The 23336-nt window shown below is 39.1% G+C and overlaps 1 protein-coding gene across 1 annotated transcript in view; it reads left to right on the forward strand.

The window, feature by feature from the left end:
* The first annotated feature begins 265 nt into the window (after positions 1–265).
* LOC137026759 (solute carrier family 12 member 2-like) overlaps positions 266–23336 on the forward strand; it is a 37631-nt gene continuing 14560 nt past the window's right edge. The window contains exons 1-8 of the mRNA XM_067394228.1: positions 266–774; positions 4260–4385; positions 4468–4543; positions 4617–4712; positions 4895–5034; positions 5188–5298; positions 5391–5499; positions 5597–5724. Coding sequence (XP_067250329.1) covers positions 319–774; positions 4260–4385; positions 4468–4543; positions 4617–4712; positions 4895–5034; positions 5188–5298; positions 5391–5499; positions 5597–5724 — 1242 coding nt within the window. The 5' untranslated portion in view covers positions 266–318. The remainder of the gene's footprint in view (positions 775–4259; positions 4386–4467; positions 4544–4616; positions 4713–4894; positions 5035–5187; positions 5299–5390; positions 5500–5596; positions 5725–23336) is intronic.

The following is a 23336-nucleotide window of genomic DNA, read 5'->3' on the forward strand; positions in this document are numbered from 1 at the left end:
CATACATAAGAGTGAACACATAAACTAAACGCTTTCTGCTCGAAAAAACGCGAAAACATCAGAAATGAAAACAATGAAAATATCAACTAATTCTAAATACTTTCAATTCGGAATCGAACTGATTTCGAACAAAAGCCAAGTCTAACTCAAACTTGTGAAGAGCTGAAACTCTGCTGTCAATCACGGTCACGAGTGTCGTCACGTCTGACGGATTATAACCGCCGGTGATCTCCGGTGTCTCTATAGTAACTGATGGACGCGCAGAGCGCGCTACCGGACCGTTACCTGCTGCGCGCCTCGTGATTTTCCATCTCCATCATGTCAGATCAGCCCTCATCTCCTCCAGCCGGACAGAAACCCGCCCTCCGGGCCCCTGGATCCTCTCAGAGCCGCTTCCAGGTGGACCCGGTGGCGGAGGCAGCAGCTGCGGCGGCTGCGGCGGCAGCGGGTGTCGCTCCCCCGGGATCGCGCTCCTCCACCGGCGAGGAGTCCAAGGGCAGGTTCCGGGTGGTGAACTTCCTAAGCCCGTCTGACGCCGCACCTGAAGCGGGTGTGAACGGAGACACGGTGAGAAGCGAGGCGAGTCTGCATTCGTCCACCGGAGGTCTCAGTCATTTCTCGGACACGCACTCCAGCACTTATTACCTGCGGACTTTCGGTCACAACACCATCGACGCGGTGCCGAACATCGACTTCTACCGGCAGACAGAAGCTCCGCTCGGGGAGAAGCTCCTGCGGCCGTCGCTGTCGGAACTACACGATGAGCTCGACAAGGTCTGTGCTTCTGTTCAGCTCTCACACACTTTCATTAGGGTTTACTTTATACAGTGTGGCTTTTATTTAGTGCTCGAGTTATGTTGGGGCATGTTGTCACATACTGTGAATATTATCAGGGTGGGTTTGTTTTACAAAATCAATTCTGTCTAAACACAAAACAGAAAAATGGGGTAATTTGTCAGAATATTAACGTGCTATTAATATCTTTGTTTGAAATAGGAAATATACATTCTAAAACACGCTGGGTTAAAAACAACCCAGGTTGGGTTAATTATGGACAAACCCAGCAGTTGGGTTAAATGTTTGCTGGGTAGTTTTATTGAACTCAACTATTGATTAAAAATGACTATATGTCTGGCTTAAATTGAACCCAAAATAGGTTGGAAATCAGACACATAATTACTAGAGGCAACAATAATAATCAAAAGGTGAACATTCATTAATAATCAATTTAATACATGTTTATTATTATTATTTATTAAACATATTAACAAATATTAATTTCCAACCTATTTTGGGTTCATTTTAAGTGAGCAATATTGTCATTTTTAAACAATAATTGAGTTAAATTAAATTACCCAGCAGGCTGGGTTAAAACAACCCAGTCACTGGGTTTGTCCATTTTTAACTCAACTTGGGTTATTTTTAATTTACAAAAATATCAAATCATTATTTTTGTCTGCAGAAGTCTGATTCAAAATTAGTATTTGAAACTGACATATAAAACTACCGAGAACTTTTATAACTCTATGATTTCTGCAGTTTATTGTTTTTAATGACAATATAAATGTGGTATTAAAAACTCTCATCAGATCATATTCAGATGTGTTATAGCAGTATGACTGATGCGTCGACCCTCGGCTGATTCTTCTGTATGTTTCTCCTGACTTGTGTGATGTCAGACAACACACTCTCTCTCTCTCTCACACACACACACACACACACACACACACACACACACACACACTCTTGTCTTCAGACAATAGTCTCTCTCACACATCCACCCCGTGCGGCGCCATGATCGCCCGCTGCAGCTCTGGGTCGCGTCACAATGTCAGCGTGTGACCCGCACATCTCTGTCAAAGACCCAGTGTCCCGAACATCACTGAACACACAGGTTACACACTTCTGTGAAAGGATGTTTGTCAATCAGTAAAACAGCTCAACTCGCCAAACTGAAAACTTAAAGATGAGACTCTACAGGCAAACCATTGTGTTCTCATGCACCGGTCAGTTTTGAGCTCTATTCAGATTAGTGTAGAGAAAACATCCAAAATACACTTTTAATGCATCTGTATATTTCAATCTTTAAAGGCGGTGAGTTTGAGTCAGAAATCACTTTACACACACACACACACCAAACTTTACAGTTATATTCATTTCTATATTCTGAAGGTTTGATCATATATCCTTAGCCTAATATACACTGGGGAGCTAATCCATTTAGTGCTTTGTAAGTAATTAGCAAGATTTTAAAATCTATATGATGTTCAATAGGGAGCCAATGCCATGATGACAGAACTGGGCTAATATGGTCATACTTCATGGTTCTAGTAAGAACTCTAGCTGCTGTGTTTTGGACCAGCTGGAGTTTGTTTATCAAGCGAGCAGAACAACCACCCAGTAGAGCGTTACAGTAATCTAGCCTTGAGGTCATGAACGTATGAAAACTGTTCTGCATTTGTCATTGAGAGCATATGTTGTAGTTTTGATATATTTTTAAGATGGAAGAATGCGGTTTTACAGATGCTAGAAACATGGCCTTCAAATGAAAGATTGGTATCAAAGAGCACACCCAGGTTCCTAACTGACGACGAAGACTTAACAGAGCAGCCATCAAGTGTTAGACAGTATTCTAGATTATTGCGTGAAGTAGTTTTCGGTCCAAAAATTAGAATCTCTGTTTTTTCTGAATTTAGTAGTAGGAAATTACTGGTCATCCATTTTTTTATATCAGCTATGCATTCTGTTAATTTTGTGAATTGGTAAGTTTCGTCAGGGCGTGGAGAAATATAGAGCTGAGTATCATCAGCGTAACAATGAAACCTAACACCATGCTTCCTAATGATATCTCCCGAGGGTAGCATGTACAGAGTGAAAAGCAACGGTCCTAGTACTGAGCCTTGTGGTACTCCATATTTAACTTGTGATTGATATGACATCTCATCGTTTACTACTACAAACTGATAACGGTCAGATAAGTATGATTTGAACCATGCCAATGCAATTCCACTAATGCCAACATAGTTTTCGAGTCTGTTTAGAAGAATATTGTGATCGATAGTGTCAAATGCAGCACTAAGATCCAGTAACACTAATAGAGAGATACAACCACGATCTGATGATAAGAGCAAATCATTAGTAACTCTAATGAGAGCAGTCTCAGTACTATGGTACGGTCTAAATCCTGACTGGAAATCTTCACAGATACTATTTCTTTCTAAAAAGGAACATAGTTGTGATGATACTGCCTTTTCTAGTATTTTTGACAGAAAAGGAAGATTTGAGATCGGCCTGTAATTGACTAATTCTCTAGGATTATGTTTTGATTTTTTAATAAGAGGTTTGATAATAGCCATCTTAAAAGATTTCAGTACGTATCCTAGTGATAAAGATGAATTAAAGAGGATCTATGACTTCTGGAAGTATCTCTTTCAATAGCTTAGTCGGTATAGGGTCTAACATACATGTTGTTGATTTTGATGATTTAACAAGTTTAGACAATTCTCCTATAGCAGTGAATGAATGGAATTTTTCCTCAGGGACACTACAGTGCACTATGGTGATACTTTTCTCTCTAATATTATCAATCTTGCAAATAAAGAAATTCATAAAGTCATTACTGCTGTGCTGTTTGGAAACATCAGAAGTTGAAGCTTTATTTCTTTATTAATTTAGCCACTGTATCAAATAAATACCTAGGGTTGTGTTTTTTAGGATTGTGTATGCAAAATTGCTTTCTTTCCACGAAATGCGAAAAACCTCTAGTTTTGTTTTGTTCCAGCTGCGCTCCATTTTTTTGGCTGCTCTCTTAAGGGCCCGAGTGTGCTCGTTGTACCACGGCATTTGACTATTTTCCTTAATCTTCTTCAAGTGCAAGGGAGCAACTGAGTGTAATGTGCTGGAAAAGAGAGAGCCAATAGTTTCTATTGCAACATCAAGATTGACACGTTAATGGATGGAAACAAATGACATTATAATGATCAGATGAAAATCAGAAAGTTTTAATTGATGTTGCTCCATATATTATCCACAAGTTCTTAACTAGTCCACAAGTAAAGGCACTTTCTATAATAAAGAAAAAGTAATATAATTCTCTTCTTGTGTTTCACTTCTCTGTCTGTGACTCTAGGTTACTGTTGACAAGTCTTTTTTAGATAAAAGTGGAGTGCCAATTGAGTCAGAAAAATAACCTTGTTTTCTCTTTGAATTAAGTTGATTTTTCTGACCTCATTGGCAGATATTTGTTTTCTGGTTTGTAGGAGCCGTTTGAGGAGGGATTTCCCATTGGAGGAGAGGAGCTGACGTCCGCTGAGATCATCACACTGAAGGAAGCGTCCGATTCCAAGGGCGGCACGGTGAAGTTCGGATGGGTCAAAGGGGTCCTGGTCAGTCTGACGAACACAAGCGTTTCACAGACGTAATGATCAATCGTTCGTGCTGATGATTGTTCATGATGATTGTGTCCAGATACGATGCATGCTGAACATCTGGGGAGTGATGCTGTTCATCAGGATGTCGTGGATTGTGGGTCAAGCTGGCATCGGTACGCTAACTAAACTAACCTGTACTGGTTTGCAGTGTCTGGTCATAGATTGTGAATGTCTGGTTGTTTTCAGCTCTGTCCTGCGCCATCGTTCTCATGGCGATTGTGGTGACCACCATCACTGGACTGTCAACATCAGCGATCGCCACCAACGGCTTCGTGCGCGGAGGTATAATTAAAATGATAACCGTAACTCTAATTATAACCAAAAAGTTTGTGAAGGAGTCTCTTCTGCTCATCAAGGCTGTGTTTATTTGATCAAAAATGCAGTAAAAATTGTAAAATATTATTGTAATTTAAAAGAACCTTTTTCTATGTGAATATATAGTAAAGTGTAATTTATTTTTGTAGGCGGGGCGTATTACCTAATCTCCAGGAGTTTGGGTCCAGAGTTCGGAGGATCCATTGGTCTGATTTTTGCCTTTGCCAATGCCGTCGCTGTGGCCATGTATGTCGTGGGATTCGCAGAAACTGTCGTTGAACTTCTGGATGTGAGTATGAACCTAAAGGCCTTGGATGATGATGATGAAGATGATCAGATGTACATGCCTTCTCTGAGGGTGACAGACTGACATATATTGTCTAGTGTCTATACTCTGATTCATTCTTATAAAGTTTTATGATGTAAACTGTGTGTTTGTCAGAGTATAGACGCTCTGATGACCGATGAGATGAATGACATCAGGATCGTGGGAACGCTCACGGTCATTTTACTCCTGGGAATCTCCATAGCTGGAATGGAGTGGGAGGCGAAGGTCAGTATATTCCTACATTCACAGAATTCTACAGTTTATTTCTTCAGATGTTATAGTTATTATTCTCCTGATGTATTGATTTTCTTTGACAGGCCCAGATCGTGTTGTTGGTGATTCTTGTGGCGGCAATTTGCAACTACTTCATTGGATCCTTCATCCCTGTGGACTCAAAGGAACCCAAAGGTTTCTTTGGTTATAACGGTGGGACGTCTCTGCTATTTTATATGAATCTAGATTGTGTTATTGGTGATTCTTCATACTCAAAGCTTTATCATTCCTGTGTTTGTCCATCTCAAAGCTGCTATAATGATGGAGAACATGGGTCCAGACTTCAGAGAGGATGAAACCTTCTTCTCGGTCTTTGCCATCTTCTTCCCGGCTGCCACAGGAATCCTGGCAGGGGCCAATATATCCGGAGACCTGGCGGTGAGGGATTATTCATGCTGAACAAGTGATGCACTGAAAATCTTTTGCTGAAACCAAAATTAAAGTTTTAATTTAGCCGAAAAATTTTTTTGTTGAGTTGTGCAAACATTTAAATCGCACATTAGTATGGAAGCTTGTTTCCACCACCATGATATAAAAAAAAATTCTCAGAATTGCAAGATATAAAGTCAGAATTGCGAGATATAAAGTCAGAATTACGAGATATAAAGTCAGAATTGCGAGTTATAAAGTCAGAATTGCGAGTTATAAAGTCAGAATTGCGAGTTATAAAGTCAGAATTGCGAGATATAAAGTCAGAATTGCGAGTTATAAAGTCAGATTTGCGAGATATAAAGTCAGAATTGCAAGATATAAAGTCAGAATTGCAAGATATAAAGTCAGAATTGCGAGATATAAAGTCAGAATTGCGAGATATAAAGTCAGAATTGCGAGTTATATAGTCAGAATTGCGAGATATAAAGTCAGAATTGCGAGATATAAAGTCAGAATTGCAAGATATAAAGTCAGAATTGCGAGATGTAAAGTCAGAATTGCGAGATATAAAGTCAGAATTGCGAGATATAAAGTCAGAATTGCGAGATATAAAGTCAGAATTGCGAGATGTAAAGTCAGAATTGCGAGTTATAAAGTCAGAATTGCGTGATATAAAGTCAGAATTGCGAGTTATAAAGTCAGAATTGCGTGATATAAAGTCAGAAATGCGAGTTATAAAGTCAGAATTGCGAGTTATAAAGTCAGAATTGCGTGATATAAAGTCAGAATTGCGAGTTATAAAGTCAGATTTGCGAGATATAAAGTCAGAATTGCGAGATATAAAGTCAGAATTGCGTGATATAAAGTCAGAATTGCGAGATATAAAGTCAGAATTGCGAGATATAAAGTCAGAATTGCGAGTTATAAAGTCAGAATTGCGTGATATAAAGTCAGAATTGCGAGATGTAAGTCAGAATTGCGTGATATAAAGTCAGAATTGCGAGTTATAAAGTCAGAATTGCGTGATATAAAGTCAGAATTGCGAGATATAAAGTCAGATTTGCGAGATATAAAGTCAGAATTGCGAGATATAAAGTCAGAAATGCGAGTTATAAAGTCAGAATTGCGAGTTATAAAGTCAGATTTGCGAGATATAAAAGTCAGAATTGCGAGATATAAAGTCAGAATTGCGAGATATAAAGTCAGAATTGCGAGATATAAAGTCAGAATTGCAAGATATAAAGTCAGAAATGCGAAATATAAAGTCAGAATTGCGAGATATAAAGTCAGAAATGCGAGTTATATAGTCAGAATTGCAAGATATAAAGTCAGAAATGCGAGTTATAAAGTCAGAATTGCGAGTTATAAAGTCAGAATTGCGAGATATAAAGTCAGAATTGCGAGATATAAAGTCAGAAATGCGAATTATATAGTCAGAATTGTGAGATATAAAGTCAGAATTGCGAGATATAAAGTCAGAATTGCGAGATATAAAGTCAGAATTGCGTGATATAAAGTCAGAATTGCGAGATGTAAGTCAGAATTGCGAGATATAAAGTCAGAATTGCGAGATGTAAGTCAGAATTGCGAGTTATAAAGTCAGAATTGCGTGATATAAAGTCAGAATTGCGAGATATAAAGTCAGAATTGCGAGATATAAAGTCAGAATTGCGAGTTATAAAGTCAGAATTGCGTGATATAAAGTCAGAATTGCGAGATGTAAGTCAGAATTGCGAGTTATAAAGTCAGAATTGCGTGATATAAAGTCAGAATTGCGAGATATAAAGTCAGAATTGCGAGATATAAAGTCAGAATTGCGAGTTATAAAGTCAGAATTGCGGGATATAAAGTCAGAATTGCGAGATATAAAGTCAGAATTGCGAGTTATAAAGTCAGAATTGCGTGATATAAAGTCAGAATTGCGAGATGTAAGTCAGAATTGCGTGATATAAAGTCAGAATTGCGAGTTATAAAGTCAGAATTGCGTGATATAAAGTCAGAATTGCGAGTTATAAAGTCAGATTTGCGAGATATAAAGTCAGAATTGCGAGATATAAAGTCAGAATTGCGAGTTATAAAGTCAGAATTGCGTGATATAAAGTCAGAAATGCGAGTTATAAAGTCAGAATTGCGAGTTATAAAGTCAGATTTGCGAGATATAAAAGTCAGAATTGCGTGATATAAAGTCAGAATTGCGAGTTATAAAGTCAGAATTGCGTGATATAAAGTCAGAAATGCGAGTTATAAAGTCAGAATTGCGAGTTATAAAGTCAGAATTGCGAGATATAAAAGTCAGAATTGCGAGATATAAAGTCATAATTGCGTGATATAAAGTCAGAATTGCGAGATATAAAGTCAGAATTGCGAGTTATAAAGTCAGATTTGCGAGATATAAAAGTCAGAATTGCGTGATATAAAGTCAGAATTGCGAGATATAAAGTCAGAATTGCGAGATATAAAGTCAGAATTGCGAGTTATAAAGTCAGATTTGCGAGATATAAAAGTCAGAATTGCGTGATATAAAGTCAGAATTGCGAGTTATAAAGTCAGAATTGCGTGATATAAAGTCAGAAATGCGAGTTATAAAGTCAGAATTGCGAGATATAAAGTCAGAATTGCGAGATATAAAGTCAGAATTGCGAGATATAAAGTCAGAATTGCGAGTTATAAAGTCAGATTTGCGAGATATAAAGTCAGAATTGCAAGATATAAAGTCAGAATTGCAAGATATAAAGTCAGAATTGCGAGATATAAAGTCAGAATTGCGAGATATAAAGTCAGAATTGCGAGTTATATAGTCAGAATTGCGAGATATAAAGTCAGAATTGCGAGATATAAAGTCAGAATTGCAAGATATAAAGTCAGAATTGCGAGATGTAAAGTCAGAATTGCGAGATATAAAGTCAGAATTGCGAGATATAAAGTCAGAATTGCGAGATATAAAGTCAGAATTGCGAGATGTAAGTCAGAATTGCGAGTTATAAAGTCAGAATTGCGTGATATAAAGTCAGAATTGCGAGTTATAAAGTCAGAATTGCGTGATATAAAGTCAGAATTGCGAGATGTAAGTCAGAATTGCGAGTTATAAAGTCAGAATTGCGTGATATAAAGTCAGAATTGCGAGATATAAAGTCAGAATTGCGAGATGTAAGTCAGAATTGCGAGTTATAAAGTCAGAATTGCGTGATATAAAGTCAGAATTGCGAGATATAAAGTCAGAATTGCGAGATATAAAGTCAGAATTGCGAGTTATAAAGTCAGAATTGCGTGATATAAAGTCAGAATTGCGAGATGTAAGTCAGAATTGCGTGATATAAAGTCAGAATTGCGAGTTATAAAGTCAGAATTGCGAGATATAAAGTCAGAATTGCGAGATATAAAGTCAGATTTGCGAGATATAAAGTCAGAATTGCGAGATATAAAGTCAGAAATGCGAGTTATAAAGTCAGAATTGCGAGTTATAAAGTCAGATTTGCGAGATATAAAAGTCAGAATTGCGAGATATAAAGTCAGAATTGCGAGATATAAAGTCAGAATTGCGAGATATAAAGTCAGAATTGCAAGATATAAAGTCAGAAATGCGAAATATAAAGTCAGAATTGCGAGATATAAAGTCAGAAATGCGAGTTATATAGTCAGAATTGCAAGATATAAAGTCAGAAATGCGAGTTATAAAGTCAGAATTGCGAGTTATAAAGTCAGAATTGCGAGATATAAAGTCAGAATTGCGAGATATAAAGTCAGAAATGCGAATTATATAGTCAGAATTGTGAGATATAAAGTCAGAATTGCGAGATATAAAGTCAGAATTGCGAGATATAAAGTCAGAATTGCGTGATATAAAGTCAGAATTGCGAGATGTAAGTCAGAATTGCGAGATATAAAGTCAGAATTGCGAGATGTAAGTCAGAATTGCGAGTTATAAAGTCAGAATTGCGTGATATAAAGTCAGAATTGCGAGATATAAAGTCAGAATTGCGAGATATAAAGTCAGAATTGCGAGTTATAAAGTCAGAATTGCGTGATATAAAGTCAGAATTGCGAGATGTAAGTCAGAATTGCGAGTTATAAAGTCAGAATTGCGTGATATAAAGTCAGAATTGCGAGATATAAAGTCAGAATTGCGAGATATAAAGTCAGAATTGCGAGTTATAAAGTCAGAATTGCGGGATATAAAGTCAGAATTGCGAGATGTAAGTCAGAATTGCGTGATATAAAGTCAGAATTGCGAGTTATAAAGTCAGAAATGCGAAATATAAAGTCAGAATTGCGAGATATAAAGTCAGAAATGCGAGATATAAAGTCAGAATTGCGAGATATAAAGTCAGAAATGCGAGTTATAAAGTCAGAATTGCAAGTTATAAAGTCAGATTTGCGAGATATAAAAGTCAGAATTGCGAGATATAAAGTCAGAAATGCGAGTTATATAGTCAGAATTGTGAGATATAAAGTCAGAATTGCGAGATATAAAGTCAGAATTGCGAGATATAAAGTCAGAAATGCGAAATATAAAGTCAGAATTGCGAGATATAAAGTCAGAAATGCGAGTTATATAGTCAGAATTGCAAGATATAAAGGCAGAAATGCGAGTTATAAAGTCAGAATTGCGAGTTATAAAGTCAGAATTGCGAGATATAAAGTCAGAATTGTGAGATATAAAGTCAGAATTGCGAGATATAAAGTCAGAATTGCGTGATATAAAGTCAGAATTGCGAGATGTAAGTCAGAATTGCGAGATATAAAGTCAGAATTGCGAGATGTAAGTCAGAATTGCGAGTTATAAAGTCAGAATTGCGTGATATAAAGTCAGAATTGCGAGATATAAAGACAGAATTGCGAGATATAAAGTCAGAATTGCGAGTTATAAAGTCAGAATTGCGTGATATAAAGTCAGAATTGCGAGATATAAAAGTCAGAATTGCGTGATATAAAGTCAGAATTGCGAGTTATAAAGTCAGAATTGCGTGATATAAAGTCAGAAATGCGAGTTATAAAGTCAGAATTGCGAGTTATAAAGTCAGATTTGCGAGATATAAAAGTCAGAATTGCGAGATATAAAGTCATAATTGCGTGATATAAAGTCAGAATTGCGAGATATAAAGTCAGAATTGCGAGTTATAAAGTCAGATTTGCGAGATATAAAAGTCAGAATTGCGTGATATAAAGTCAGAATTGCGAGATATAAAGTCAGAATTGCGAGATATAAAGTCAGAATTGCGAGTTATAAAGTCAGATTTGCGAGATATAAAAGTCAGAATTGCGTGATATAAAGTCAGAATTGCGAGTTATAAAGTCAGAATTGCGTGATATAAAGTCAGAAATGCGAGTTATATAGTCAGAATTGTGAGATATAAAGTCAGAATTGCGAGATGTAAAGTCAGAATTGCGAGATATAAAGTCAGAAATGCGAAATATAAAGTCAGAATTGCGAGATATAAAGTCAGAAATGCGAGTTATATAGTCAGAATTGCAAGATATAAAGGCAGAAATGCGAGTTATAAAGTCAGAATTGCGAGTTATAAAGTCAGAATTGCGAGATATAAAGTCAGAATTGTGAGATATAAAGTCAGAAATGCAAGTTATATAGTCAGAATTGTGAGATATAAAGTCAGAATTGCGAGATATAAAGTCAGAATTGCGAGATATAAAGTCAGAATTGCGTGATATAAAGTCAGAATTGCGAGATGTAAGTCAGAATTGCGAGATATAAAGTCAGAATTGCGAGATGTAAGTCAGAATTGCGAGTTATAAAGTCAGAATTGCGTGATATAAAGTCAGAATTGCGAGATATAAAGACAGAATTGCGAGATATAAAGTCAGAATTGCGAGTTATAAAGTCAGAATTGCGTGATATAAAGTCAGAATTGCGAGATATAAAAGTCAGAATTGCGTGATATAAAGTCAGAATTGCGAGTTATAAAGTCAGAATTGCGTGATATAAAGTCAGAAATGCGAGTTATAAAGTCAGAATTGCGAGTTATAAAGTCAGATTTGCGAGATATAAAAGTCAGAATTGCGAGATATAAAGTCATAATTGCGTGATATAAAGTCAGAATTGCGAGATATAAAGTCAGAATTGCGAGTTATAAAGTCAGATTTGCGAGATATAAAAGTCAGAATTGCGTGATATAAAGTCAGAATTGCGAGTTATAAAGTCAGAAATGCGAAATATAAAGTCAGAATTGCGAGATATAAAGTCAGAAATGCGAGATATAAAGTCAGAATTGCGAGATATAAAGTCAGAAATGCGAGTTATAAAGTCAGAATTGCAAGTTATAAAGTCAGATTTGCGAGATATAAAAGTCAGAATTGCGAGATATAAAGTCAGAAATGCGAGTTATATAGTCAGAATTGTGAGATATAAAGTCAGAATTGCGAGTTATAAAGTCAGATTTGCGAGATATAAAAGTCAGAATTGCGTGATATAAAGTCAGAATTGCGAGTTATAAAGTCAGAATTGCGTGATATAAAGTCAGAAATGCGAGTTATATAGTCAGAATTGTGAGATATAAAGTCAGAATTGCGAGATGTAAAGTCAGAATTGCGAGATATAAAGTCAGAAATGCGAGATATAAAGTCAGAATTGCGAGATATAAAGTCAGAAATGCGAGTTATATAGTCAGAATTGCAAGATATAAAGGCAGAAATGCGAGTTATAAAGTCAGAATTGCGAGTTATAAAGTCAGAATTGCGAGATATAAAGTCAGAATTGTGAGATATAAAGTCAGAAATGCGAGTTATATAGTCAGAATTGTGAGATATAAAGTCAGAATTGCGAGATATAAAGTCAGAATTGCGAGATATAAAGTCAGAATTGCGTGATATAAAGTCAGAATTGCGAGATGTAAGTCAGAATTGCGAGATATAAAGTCAGAATTGCGAGATGTAAGTCAGAATTGCGAGTTATAAAGTCAGAATTGCGTGATATAAAGTCAGAATTGCGAGATATAAAGACAGAATTGCGAGATATAAAGTCAGAATTGCGAGTTATAAAGTCAGAATTGCGTGATATAAAGTCAGAATTGCGAGATATAAAAGTCAGAATTGCGTGATATAAAGTCAGAATTGCGAGTTATAAAGTCAGAATTGCGTGATATAAAGTCAGAAATGCGAGTTATAAAGTCAGAATTGCGAGTTATAAAGTCAGATTTGCGAGATATAAAAGTCAGAATTGCGAGATATAAAGTCATAATTGCGTGATATAAAGTCAGAATTGCGAGATATAAAGTCAGAATTGCGAGTTATAAAGTCAGATTTGCGAGATATAAAAGTCAGAATTGCGTGATATAAAGTCAGAATTGCGAGATATAAAGTCAGAATTGCGAGATATAAAGTCAGAATTGCGAGTTATAAAGTCAGATTTGCGAGATATAAAAGTCAGAATTGCGTGATATAAAGTCAGAATTGCGAGTTATAAAGTCAGAATTGCGTGATATAAAGTCAGAAATGCGAGTTATAAAGTCAGAATTGCGAGTTATAAAGTCAGATTTGCGAGATATAAAAGTCAGAATTGCGAGATATAAAGTCATAATTGCGTGATATAAAGTCAGAATTGCGAGATATAAAGTCAGAATTGCGAGTTATAAAGTCAGATTTGCGAGATATAAAAGTCAGAATTGCGAGATATAAAGTCAGAATTGCGTGATATAAAGTCAGAATTGCGAGATATAAAGTCAGAATTGCGAGTTATAAAGTCAGATTTGCGAGATATAAAAGTCAGAATTGCGTGATATAAAGTCAGAATTGCGAGTTATAAAGTCAGAATTGCGTGATATAAAGTCAGAAATGCGAGTTATAAAGTCAGAATTGCGAGTTATACAGTCAGATTTGCGAGATATAAAAGTCAGAATTGCGAGATATAAAGTCAGAATTGCGAGATATAAAGTCAGAATTGCGAGATATAAAGTCAGAAATGCGAGTTATAAAGTCAGAATTGCGAGTTATAAAGTCAGAATTGCGAGATATAAAGTCAGAAATGCGAGATATAAAGTCAGAATTGCGAGATATAAAGTCAGAATTGCGAGATATAAAGTAAGAATTGCAAGATATAAAGTCAGAATTACGAGATATAAAGTCAGAATTGCGAGATAAAAAGTCAGAATTGCGAGATATAAAGTCAGAATTGCGAGATATAAAGTCAGAATTGCGAGATATAAAGTCAGAATTGCGAGATATAAAGTCAGAAATGCGAGTTATAAAGTCAGAATTGCGAGTTATAAAGTCAGAATTGCGAGATATAAAGTCAGAATTGGGAGATATAAAGTCAGAAATGCGAGATATAAAGTCAGAATTGCGAGATATAAAGTCAGAATTGCGAGATATAAAGTCAGAATTGCGAGATATAAAGTCAGAATTGTGAGATATAAAGTCAGAATTGCGAGATATAAAGTCAGAATTGCGAGTTATAAAGTCAGAATTACGAGATATAAAGTCGGTATTGCGAGATATAAAGTCAGAATTGCGAGTTATAAAGTCAGAATTGCGAGTTATAAAGTCAGATTTGCGAGATATAAAAGTCAGAATTGCGAGATATAAAGTCAGAATTGCGAGATATAAAGTCAGAATTGCGTGATATAAAGTCAGAATTGCGAGATGTAAGTCAGAATTGCGAGATATAAAGTCAGAATTGCGAGATGTAAGTCAGAATTGCGAGTTATAAAGTCAGAATTGCGTGATATAAAGTCAGAATTGCGAGATATAAAGTCAGAATTGCGAGATATAAAGTCAGAATTGCGAGTTATAAAGTCAGAATTGCGTGATATAAAGTCAGAATTGCGAGATGTAAGTCAGAATTGCGAGTTATAAAGTCAGAATTGCGTGATATAAAGTCAGAATTGCGAGATATAAAGTCAGAATTGCGAGATATAAAGTCAGAATTGCGAGTTATAAAGTCAGAATTGCGTGATATAAAGTCAGAATTGCGAGATGTAAGTCAGAATTGTGTGATATAAAGTCAGAATTGCGAGTTATAAAGTCAGAATTGCGTGATATAAAGTCAGAATTGCGAGTTATAAAGTCAGATTTGCGAGATATAAAGTCAGAATTGCGAGATATAAAGTCAGAAATGCGAGTTATAAAGTCAGAATTGCAAGTTATAAAGTCAGATTTGCGAGATATAAAAGTCAGAATTGCGAGATATAAAGTCAGAATTGCGAGATATAAAGTCAGAATTGCGAGATATAAAGTCAGAATTGCAAGATATAAAGTCAGAAATGCGAAATATAAAGTCAGAATTGCGAGTTATAAAGTCAGAATTGCAAGTTATAAAGTCAGATTTGCGAGATATAAAAGTCAGAATTGCGAGATATAAAGTCAGAAATGCGAGTTATATAGTCAGAATTGTGAGATATAAAGTCAGAATTGCGAGATATAAAGTCAGAATTGCGAGATATAAAGTCAGAAATGCGAAATATAAAGTCAGAATTGCGAGATATAAAGTCAGAAATGCGAGTTATATAGTCAGAATTGCAAGATATAAAGGCAGAAATGCGAGTTATAAAGTCAGAATTGCGAGTTATAAAGTCAGAATTGCGAGATATAAAGTCAGAATTGTGAGATATAAAGTCAGAATTGCGAGATATAAAGTCAGAATTGCGTGATATAAAGTCAGAATTGCGAGATGTAAGTCAGAATTGCGAGATATAAAGTCAGAATTGCGAGATGTAAGTCAGAATTGCGAGTTATAAAGTCAGAATTGCGTGATATAAAGTCAGAATTGCGAGATATAAAGACAGAATTGCGAGATATAAAGTCAGAATTGCGAGTTATAAAGTCAGAATTGCGTGATATAAAGTCAGAATTGCGAGATATAAAAGTCAGAATTGCGTGATATAAAGTCAGAATTGCGAGTTATAAAGTCAGAATTGCGTGATATAAAGTCAGAAATGCGAGTTATAAAGTCAGAATTGCGAGTTATAAAGTCAGATTTGCGAGATATAAAAGTCAGAATTGCGAGATATAAAGTCATAATTGCGTGATATAAAGTCAGAATTGCGAGATATAAAGTCAGAATTGCGAGTTATAAAGTCAGATTTGCGAGATATAAAAGTCAGAATTGCGTGATATAAAGTCAGAATTGCGAGATATAAAGTCAGAATTGCGAGATATAAAGTCAGAATTGCGAGTTATAAAGTCAGATTTGCGAGATATAAAAGTCAGAATTGCGTGATATAAAGTCAGAATTGCGAGTTATAAAGTCAGAATTGCGTGATATAAAGTCAGAAATGCGAGTTATATAGTCAGAATTGTGAGATATAAAGTCAGAATTGCGAGATGTAAAGTCAGAATTGCGAGATATAAAGTCAGAAATGCGAAATATAAAGTCAGAATTGCGAGATATAAAGTCAGAAATGCGAGTTATATAGTCAGAATTGCAAGATATAAAGGCAGAAATGCGAGTTATAAAGTCAGAATTGCGAGTTATAAAGTCAGAATTGCGAGATATAAAGTCAGAATTGTGAGATATAAAGTCAGAAATGCAAGTTATATAGTCAGAATTGTGAGATATAAAGTCAGAATTGCGAGATATAAAGTCAGAATTGCGAGATATAAAGTCAGAATTGCGTGATATAAAGTCAGAATTGCGAGATGTAAGTCAGAATTGCGAGATATAAAGTCAGAATTGCGAGATGTAAGTCAGAATTGCGAGTTATAAAGTCAGAATTGCGTGATATAAAGTCAGAATTGCGAGATATAAAGACAGAATTGCGAGATATAAAGTCAGAATTGCGAGTTATAAAGTCAGAATTGCGTGATATAAAGTCAGAATTGCGAGATATAAAAGTCAGAATTGCGTGATATAAAGTCAGAATTGCGAGTTATAAAGTCAGAATTGCGTGATATAAAGTCAGAAATGCGAGTTATAAAGTCAGAATTGCGAGTTATAAAGTCAGATTTGCGAGATATAAAAGTCAGAATTGCGAGATATAAAGTCATAATTGCGTGATATAAAGTCAGAATTGCGAGATATAAAGTCAGAATTGCGAGTTATAAAGTCAGATTTGCGAGATATAAAAGTCAGAATTGCGTGATATAAAGTCAGAATTGCGAGTTATAAAGTCAGAAATGCGAAATATAAAGTCAGAATTGCGAGATATAAAGTCAGAAATGCGAGATATAAAGTCAGAATTGCGAGATATAAAGTCAGAAATGCGAGTTATAAAGTCAGAATTGCAAGTTATAAAGTCAGATTTGCGAGATATAAAAGTCAGAATTGCGAGATATAAAGTCAGAAATGCGAGTTATATAGTCAGAATTGTGAGATATAAAGTCAGAATTGCGAGTTATAAAGTCAGATTTGCGAGATATAAAAGTCAGAATTGCGTGATATAAAGTCAGAATTGCGAGTTATAAAGTCAGAATTGCGTGATATAAAGTCAGAAATGCGAGTTATATAGTCAGAATTGTGAGATATAAAGTCAGAATTGCGAGATGTAAAGTCAGAATTGCGAGATATAAAGTCAGAAATGCGAGATATAAAGTCAGAATTGCGAGATATAAAGTCAGAAATGCGAGTTATATAGTCAGAATTGCAAGATATAAAGGCAGAAATGCGAGTTATAAAGTCAGAATTGCGAGTTATAAAGTCAGAATTGCGAGATATAAAGTCAGAATTGTGAGATATAAAGTCAGAAATGCGAGTTATATAGTCAGAATTGTGAGATATAAAGTCAGAATTGCGAGATATAAAGTCAGAATTGCGAGATATAAAGTCAGAATTGCGTGATATAAAGTCAGAATTGCGAGATGTAAGTCAGAATTGCGAGATATAAAGTCAGAATTGCAAGATGTAAGTCAGAATTGCGAGTTATAAAGTCAGAATTGCGTGATATAAAGTCAGAATTGCGAGATATAAAGACAGAATTGCGAGATATAAAGTCAGAATTGCGAGTTATAAAGTCAGAATTGCGTGATATAAAGTCAGAATTGCGAGATATAAAAGTCAGAATTGCGTGATATAAAGTCAGAATTGCGAGTTATAAAGTCAGAATTGCGTGATATAAAGTCAGAAATGCGAGTTATAAAGTCAGAATTGCGAGTTATAAAGTCAGATTTGCGAGATATAAAAGTCAGAATTGCGAGATATAAAGTCATAATTGCGTGATATAAAGTCAGAATTGCGAGATATAAAGTCAGAATTGCGAGTTATAAAGTCAGATTTGCGAGATATAAAAGTCAGAATTGCGTGATATAAAGTCAGAATTGCGAGATATAAAGTCAGAATTGCGAGATATAAAGTCAGAATTGCGAGTTATAAAGTCAGATTTGCGAGATATAAAAGTCAGAATTGCGTGATATAAAGTCAGAATTGCGAGTTATAAAGTCAGAATTGCGTGATATAAAGTCAGAAATGCGAGTTATAAAGTCAGAATTGCGAGTTATAAAGTCAGATTTGCGAGATATAAAAGTCAGAATTGCGAGATATAAAGTCATAATTGCGTGATATAAAGTCAGAATTGCGAGATATAAAGTCAGAATTGCGAGTTATAAAGTCAGATTTGCGAGATATAAAAGTCAGAATTGCGAGATATAAAGTCAGAATTGCGTGATATAAAGTCAGAATTGCGAGATATAAAGTCAGAATTGCGAGTTATAAAGTCAGATTTGCGAGATATAAAAGTCAGAATTGCGTGATATAAAGTCAGAATTGCGAGTTATAAAGTCAGAATTGCGTGATATAAAGTCAGAAATGCGAGTTATAAAGTCAGAATTGCGAGTTATACAGTCAGATTTGCGAGATATAAAAGTCAGAATTGCGAGATATAAAGTCAGAATTGCGAGATATAAAGTCAGAATTGCGAGATATAAAGTCAGAAATGCGAGTTATAAAGTCAGAATTGCGAGTTATAAAGTCAGAATTGCGAGATATAAAGTCAGAAATGCGAGATATAAAGTCAGAATTGCGAGATATAAAGTCAGAATTGCGAGATATAAAGTAAGAATTGCAAGATATAAAGTCAGAATTACGAGATATAAAGTCAGAATTGCGAGATAAAAAGTCAGAATTGCGAGATATAAAGTCAGAATTGCGAGATATAAAGTCAGAATTGCGAGATATAAAGTCAGAATTGCGAGATATAAAGTCAGAAATGCGAGTTATAAAGTCAGAATTGCGAGTTATAAAGTCAGAATTGCGAGATATAAAGTCAGAATTGGGAGATATAAAGTCAGAAATGCGAGATATAAAGTCAGAATTGCGAGATATAAAGTCAGAATTGCGAGATATAAAGTCAGAATTGCGAGATATAAAGTCAGAATTGTGAGATATAAAGTCAGAATTGCGAGATATAAAGTCAGAATTGCGAGTTATAAAGTCAGAATTACGAGATATAAAGTCGGTATTGCGAGATATAAAGTCAGAATTGCGAGTTATAAAGTCAGAATTGCGAGTTATAAAGTCAGATTTGCGAGATATAAAAGTCAGAATTGCGAGATATAAAGTCAGAATTGCGAGATATAAAGTCAGAATTGCGTGATATAAAGTCAGAATTGCGAGATGTAAGTCAGAATTGCGAGATATAAAGTCAGAATTGCGAGATGTAAGTCAGAATTGCGAGTTATAAAGTCAGAATTGCGTGATATAAAGTCAGAATTGCGAGATATAAAGTCAGAATTGCGAGATATAAAGTCAGAATTGCGAGTTATAAAGTCAGAATTGCGTGATATAAAGTCAGAATTGCGAGATGTAAGTCAGAATTGCGAGTTATAAAGTCAGAATTGCGTGATATAAAGTCAGAATTGCGAGATATAAAGTCAGAATTGCGAGATATAAAGTCAGAATTGCGAGTTATAAAGTCAGAATTGCGTGATATAAAGTCAGAATTGCGAGATGTAAGTCAGAATTGTGTGATATAAAGTCAGAATTGCGAGTTATAAAGTCAGAATTGCGTGATATAAAGTCAGAATTGCGAGTTATAAAGTCAGATTTGCGAGATATAAAGTCAGAATTGCGAGATATAAAGTCAGAAATGCGAGTTATAAAGTCAGAATTGCGAGTTATAAAGTCAGATTTGCGAGATATAAAAGTCAGAATTGCGAGATATAAAGTCAGAATTGCGAGATATAAAGTCAGAATTGCGAGATATAAAGTCAGAATTGCAAGATATAAAGTCAGAAATGCGAAATATAAAGTCAGAATTGCGAGTTTCCTTTCAGTCGGTCACGTTCGACGTACGTCAGTAGTGACCGACGAATTGGGATATCGCTTAGAGAGCCCTATCATCTTCGTGTAAACTAAAACAAGCCAATGGAATTGGCGTGCGATATTTGCATAATGTGCACCGCCCCCGACAGGTGTATATAAATAGGAAGCAGATGCAATCGCACTCTGTCTTTCGCTTCGGAGCCATTCACTGGTGTCCTGTTTTAGAAGACTCCTTTCTTCGTTTGTTTTATTCTAAAACATTGCCTCAGAAGAGGATTTACAGCGAGCTTTCAGTGCTGGTGAAAGGGCACGTTCAGCGAGGTCGCGAGTCTCCGAGGAGCTGAGCTATAAGCTCGAAAACTGCTGTTTTCACAGCAACACAAAGAGCGTGTGCGTGTGTAGCGATTTGGGCCGGTTCCTCGGTGTGTCAGGGAGTGGTGTACCTGACACATCGCGTCGCTCCCTGGGTGCTTCAGCACGAGTGAGTTGACTTCCCCTTCTAAAAGAGCTTTACAGACGAACCCTGACAGTATGTCATTTCGTCTGTGCGTTAATGGGTGCGGTCGTTCCCTGGTCCCTGCTGATGGGCACAATCGTTGCATCTCGTGTTTGGGCATTCTGCACGCTGAAGCAGCTTTTGTGGATGGTTCATGTTCCCATTGCGGGAACATGACTATCGCGATGCTGAGGTCGAGACTCTCCTTCCTGAAGTCTCAGGAAGCGGGGGTCCCCTCTCCTATGCCGCGTACGACCGTTTTTTCCGGCCCCGGGAACCGGAATGACGGTACGGCGCTGTATAGGAAGGGTGACCGGAGGATTACGGTCAGGGCTTCCCCGCCGAGCGGAAACGCTCCTCGGGCCCCTGCCGCCTCATCAGCACCGCAACCCATCGTGCCACCGTTGGTTTCCGCTGGGCCCTCTACGGACTGTCCAGCCGTTACCTTTGGTGTGCCGGCGGCGGATCAGATGTCGATCGCTGCATCGGAAGGTGAGCCTGAGTCCTCGGGGGAGGATTCGGACGCGCTGCCGCCCGGGACGGTAGCGTTGCCCGAGTCGGATCCCGAGCTTACGGCTGTGCTCTCCCGGGCCGCCTTGTGCGTCGGGCTTGAGTGGAACCCTCCACCCTGTCCCGGCCCATCTCGGTTGGACGATTGGTACTTGGCGGGGGGTCGCGCTGGTCAAATCCAGCGTCCCGCCCCAATGCCTTTCTTCCCGGAAGTACACGATGAGGTGACCAGGTCTTGGCAAGCTCCGCTTGGGGCTCGTACGGGGCCTGGTCCCTCGTCCGCCTTCACCTCCCTGGACGGCGGGCTAGCCAGGGGGTACGCGAAGATCCCGCCAGTCGAGCGGTCTGTTGCGACGCAGTTGTGTCCAACGGCCGCTGGCTGGCGCGGTGAGCCGCGTCTCCCGTCCCAGGCCTGTGAATTCTCAGCCGGTCTGACTGAGAAAGCTTACAGTGCCTGTGGGCAGGCTGACTCTGCCCTGCACGCGGTGGCCCTTTTGCAGGTCTATCAGGCAAAAGCGCTGTCGCAGATGCCCCAGGAAGGTCCTGACCAACAGCTGCTTGGGGAGCTGCGCGCTGCCACTGACCTTGCCCTCCGGGCAACGAAAGTGACAGCGCGTTCTGTTGGCCAGGCGATGTCTACTCTGGTAGCCCAGCAACGCCACCTCTGGCTGACCTTGGCAGACATGAGGGAGACCGACAAACATCGGTTCCTGGATTCCCCCGTGTCTCCGGTCGGCCTTTTCGGCGACGCGGTGGAGAGCTGTGCCCAACAGTCCTCCGCTGCACAGAAGCAGGCTGAGGCTATCAGACATGTCATGCCACGGCGGTCCGCTGCTGCCTCCACCCAGCCGCCCGTGGCTCAGCCTCAGCCCGCTCGTCGCCGAGGGCGCCCGCCTGCGTCTTCCTCCGCCCCTGCTAAGTTGGCAAAGCAGCAGCCTACACCAGCCAAACAGCAGGGTGCCGGGCGCGGACGTGGTGCCCAGCCCGTCTCTGCCAGCCAGGTGGCAAGCGGTCGGGGAAAACTCGGCCCTGAGACGGGCGACCTGGAGCGGAAGGTTCCTGCCCTTTGGGAGAGTATTCCATCTGCTCTCCCACCCCCGGAGGAGGGCCGGGGGGGATTTTGTGGCGGCTGTCCATCTACCGCCGCTGGCTCTCCGGAGTCCAGCGGTACCCACTTTGCCACAAAAGGAGCAGTTTCCTCAAACTCCAGGTCACAACAGGGGGTGTCTGCCAGTGTGCCAGGCTCCGCCTCGCTGCTGTCAGCTCCCTCCCCATTCGCCAGCAGGTGGCAGTGTGATGGTGCAGACCGCGTCCCGTGCGCCGTCTCCCATGCACACTGCTGCCTCACAGAGTCTGACCCCACTCCGGGCCGCCCCCAAGCCGTCCGGGTCGGGTCCCTCTCTGCCTTGCTGCCCCACCCCCGGTGCGTCTGTGGTGCCTTTGGTCCTGCTGGCTCAGTGTCTGGAAGCATGGAGCACGCTCCCCAGCCTGTCCAGTTGGCTCATTCGTACTATCAGACTCGGCTATGCGATTCAGTTCGCCCGGCGTCCCCCGGTCTTCAGGGCTGTCCACTTCACTCCGGTGTCGTTGGACAGTGCTCCTGTTCTCCGGGTGGAGATTGCTGTCCTCCTGGCGAAGGGTACAATCAAGCCGGTCCCTCCAGCCGATATGAAGTCGGGGTTTTACAGCCCCTACTTCATTGTACCGTAAAAGGGCGGTGGGCTACGGCCAATCCTGGACCGTCCCCAGGATTGGTTTGCAGCAATAGACCTGAAGGACGCATACTTTCATGTCTCGATTCTGCCTCGACGCAGACCCTTCCTAGGTCGGTCTGCGTTCGAGGGTCGGGCATGTCAGTACAAAGTCCTACCCGACATGGTTGTAGCTCCCAACCGGTTGGGTCTTCAGGTCAACTGGGACAAGAGCTAACTCGCCCCCGGGTAGAGGATCTCTTGTTTCGGTCTCGAGCTAGACTCGGTCGCACGGACTGCGCGTCTCACTGAGGTGCGCGTCCAGTCGGTGTTGAACTGCCTGAGCTCGCTCAAGTGCAGGACAGCGGCTCCACTGAAAGATTTTCAGAGGCTCCTGGGGCATATGGCATCTGCAGCCGCGGTAACGCCGCTCGGATTGCTTCATATGAGACCGCTTCAACACTGGCTCCGCGGCCGGGTCCCGAGATGGGCGTGGCAGTGCGGCACGCTCCGTGTCCCCGTGACACCGAGCTGCCGTCGCACCCTTATCCGGTGGTTGGACCCTTCGTTCCTGTGGGCCGGAGTACCCCTCGAACGAGTGTCCAGGCACGCTGTGGTCTCCACAGATGTCTCTGCCACGGGATGGGGGGCCACGTACAACGGGCATGCAGTGACAGGTCTTTGGACGGGGCCTCAGCTGCATTGGCATACCAATTGCCTCGAGTTGCTAGCGGTTCGTCTTGCGCTGGCCCGCTTCAAGGAGCTGTTGTCAGGCAAG

The sequence above is a fragment of the Chanodichthys erythropterus genome, chromosome 9 (genome assembly GCF_024489055.1).
Source record: "Chanodichthys erythropterus isolate Z2021 chromosome 9, ASM2448905v1, whole genome shotgun sequence".
In the NCBI taxonomy this organism is placed as follows: Eukaryota; Metazoa; Chordata; class Actinopteri; order Cypriniformes; family Xenocyprididae; genus Chanodichthys; species Chanodichthys erythropterus.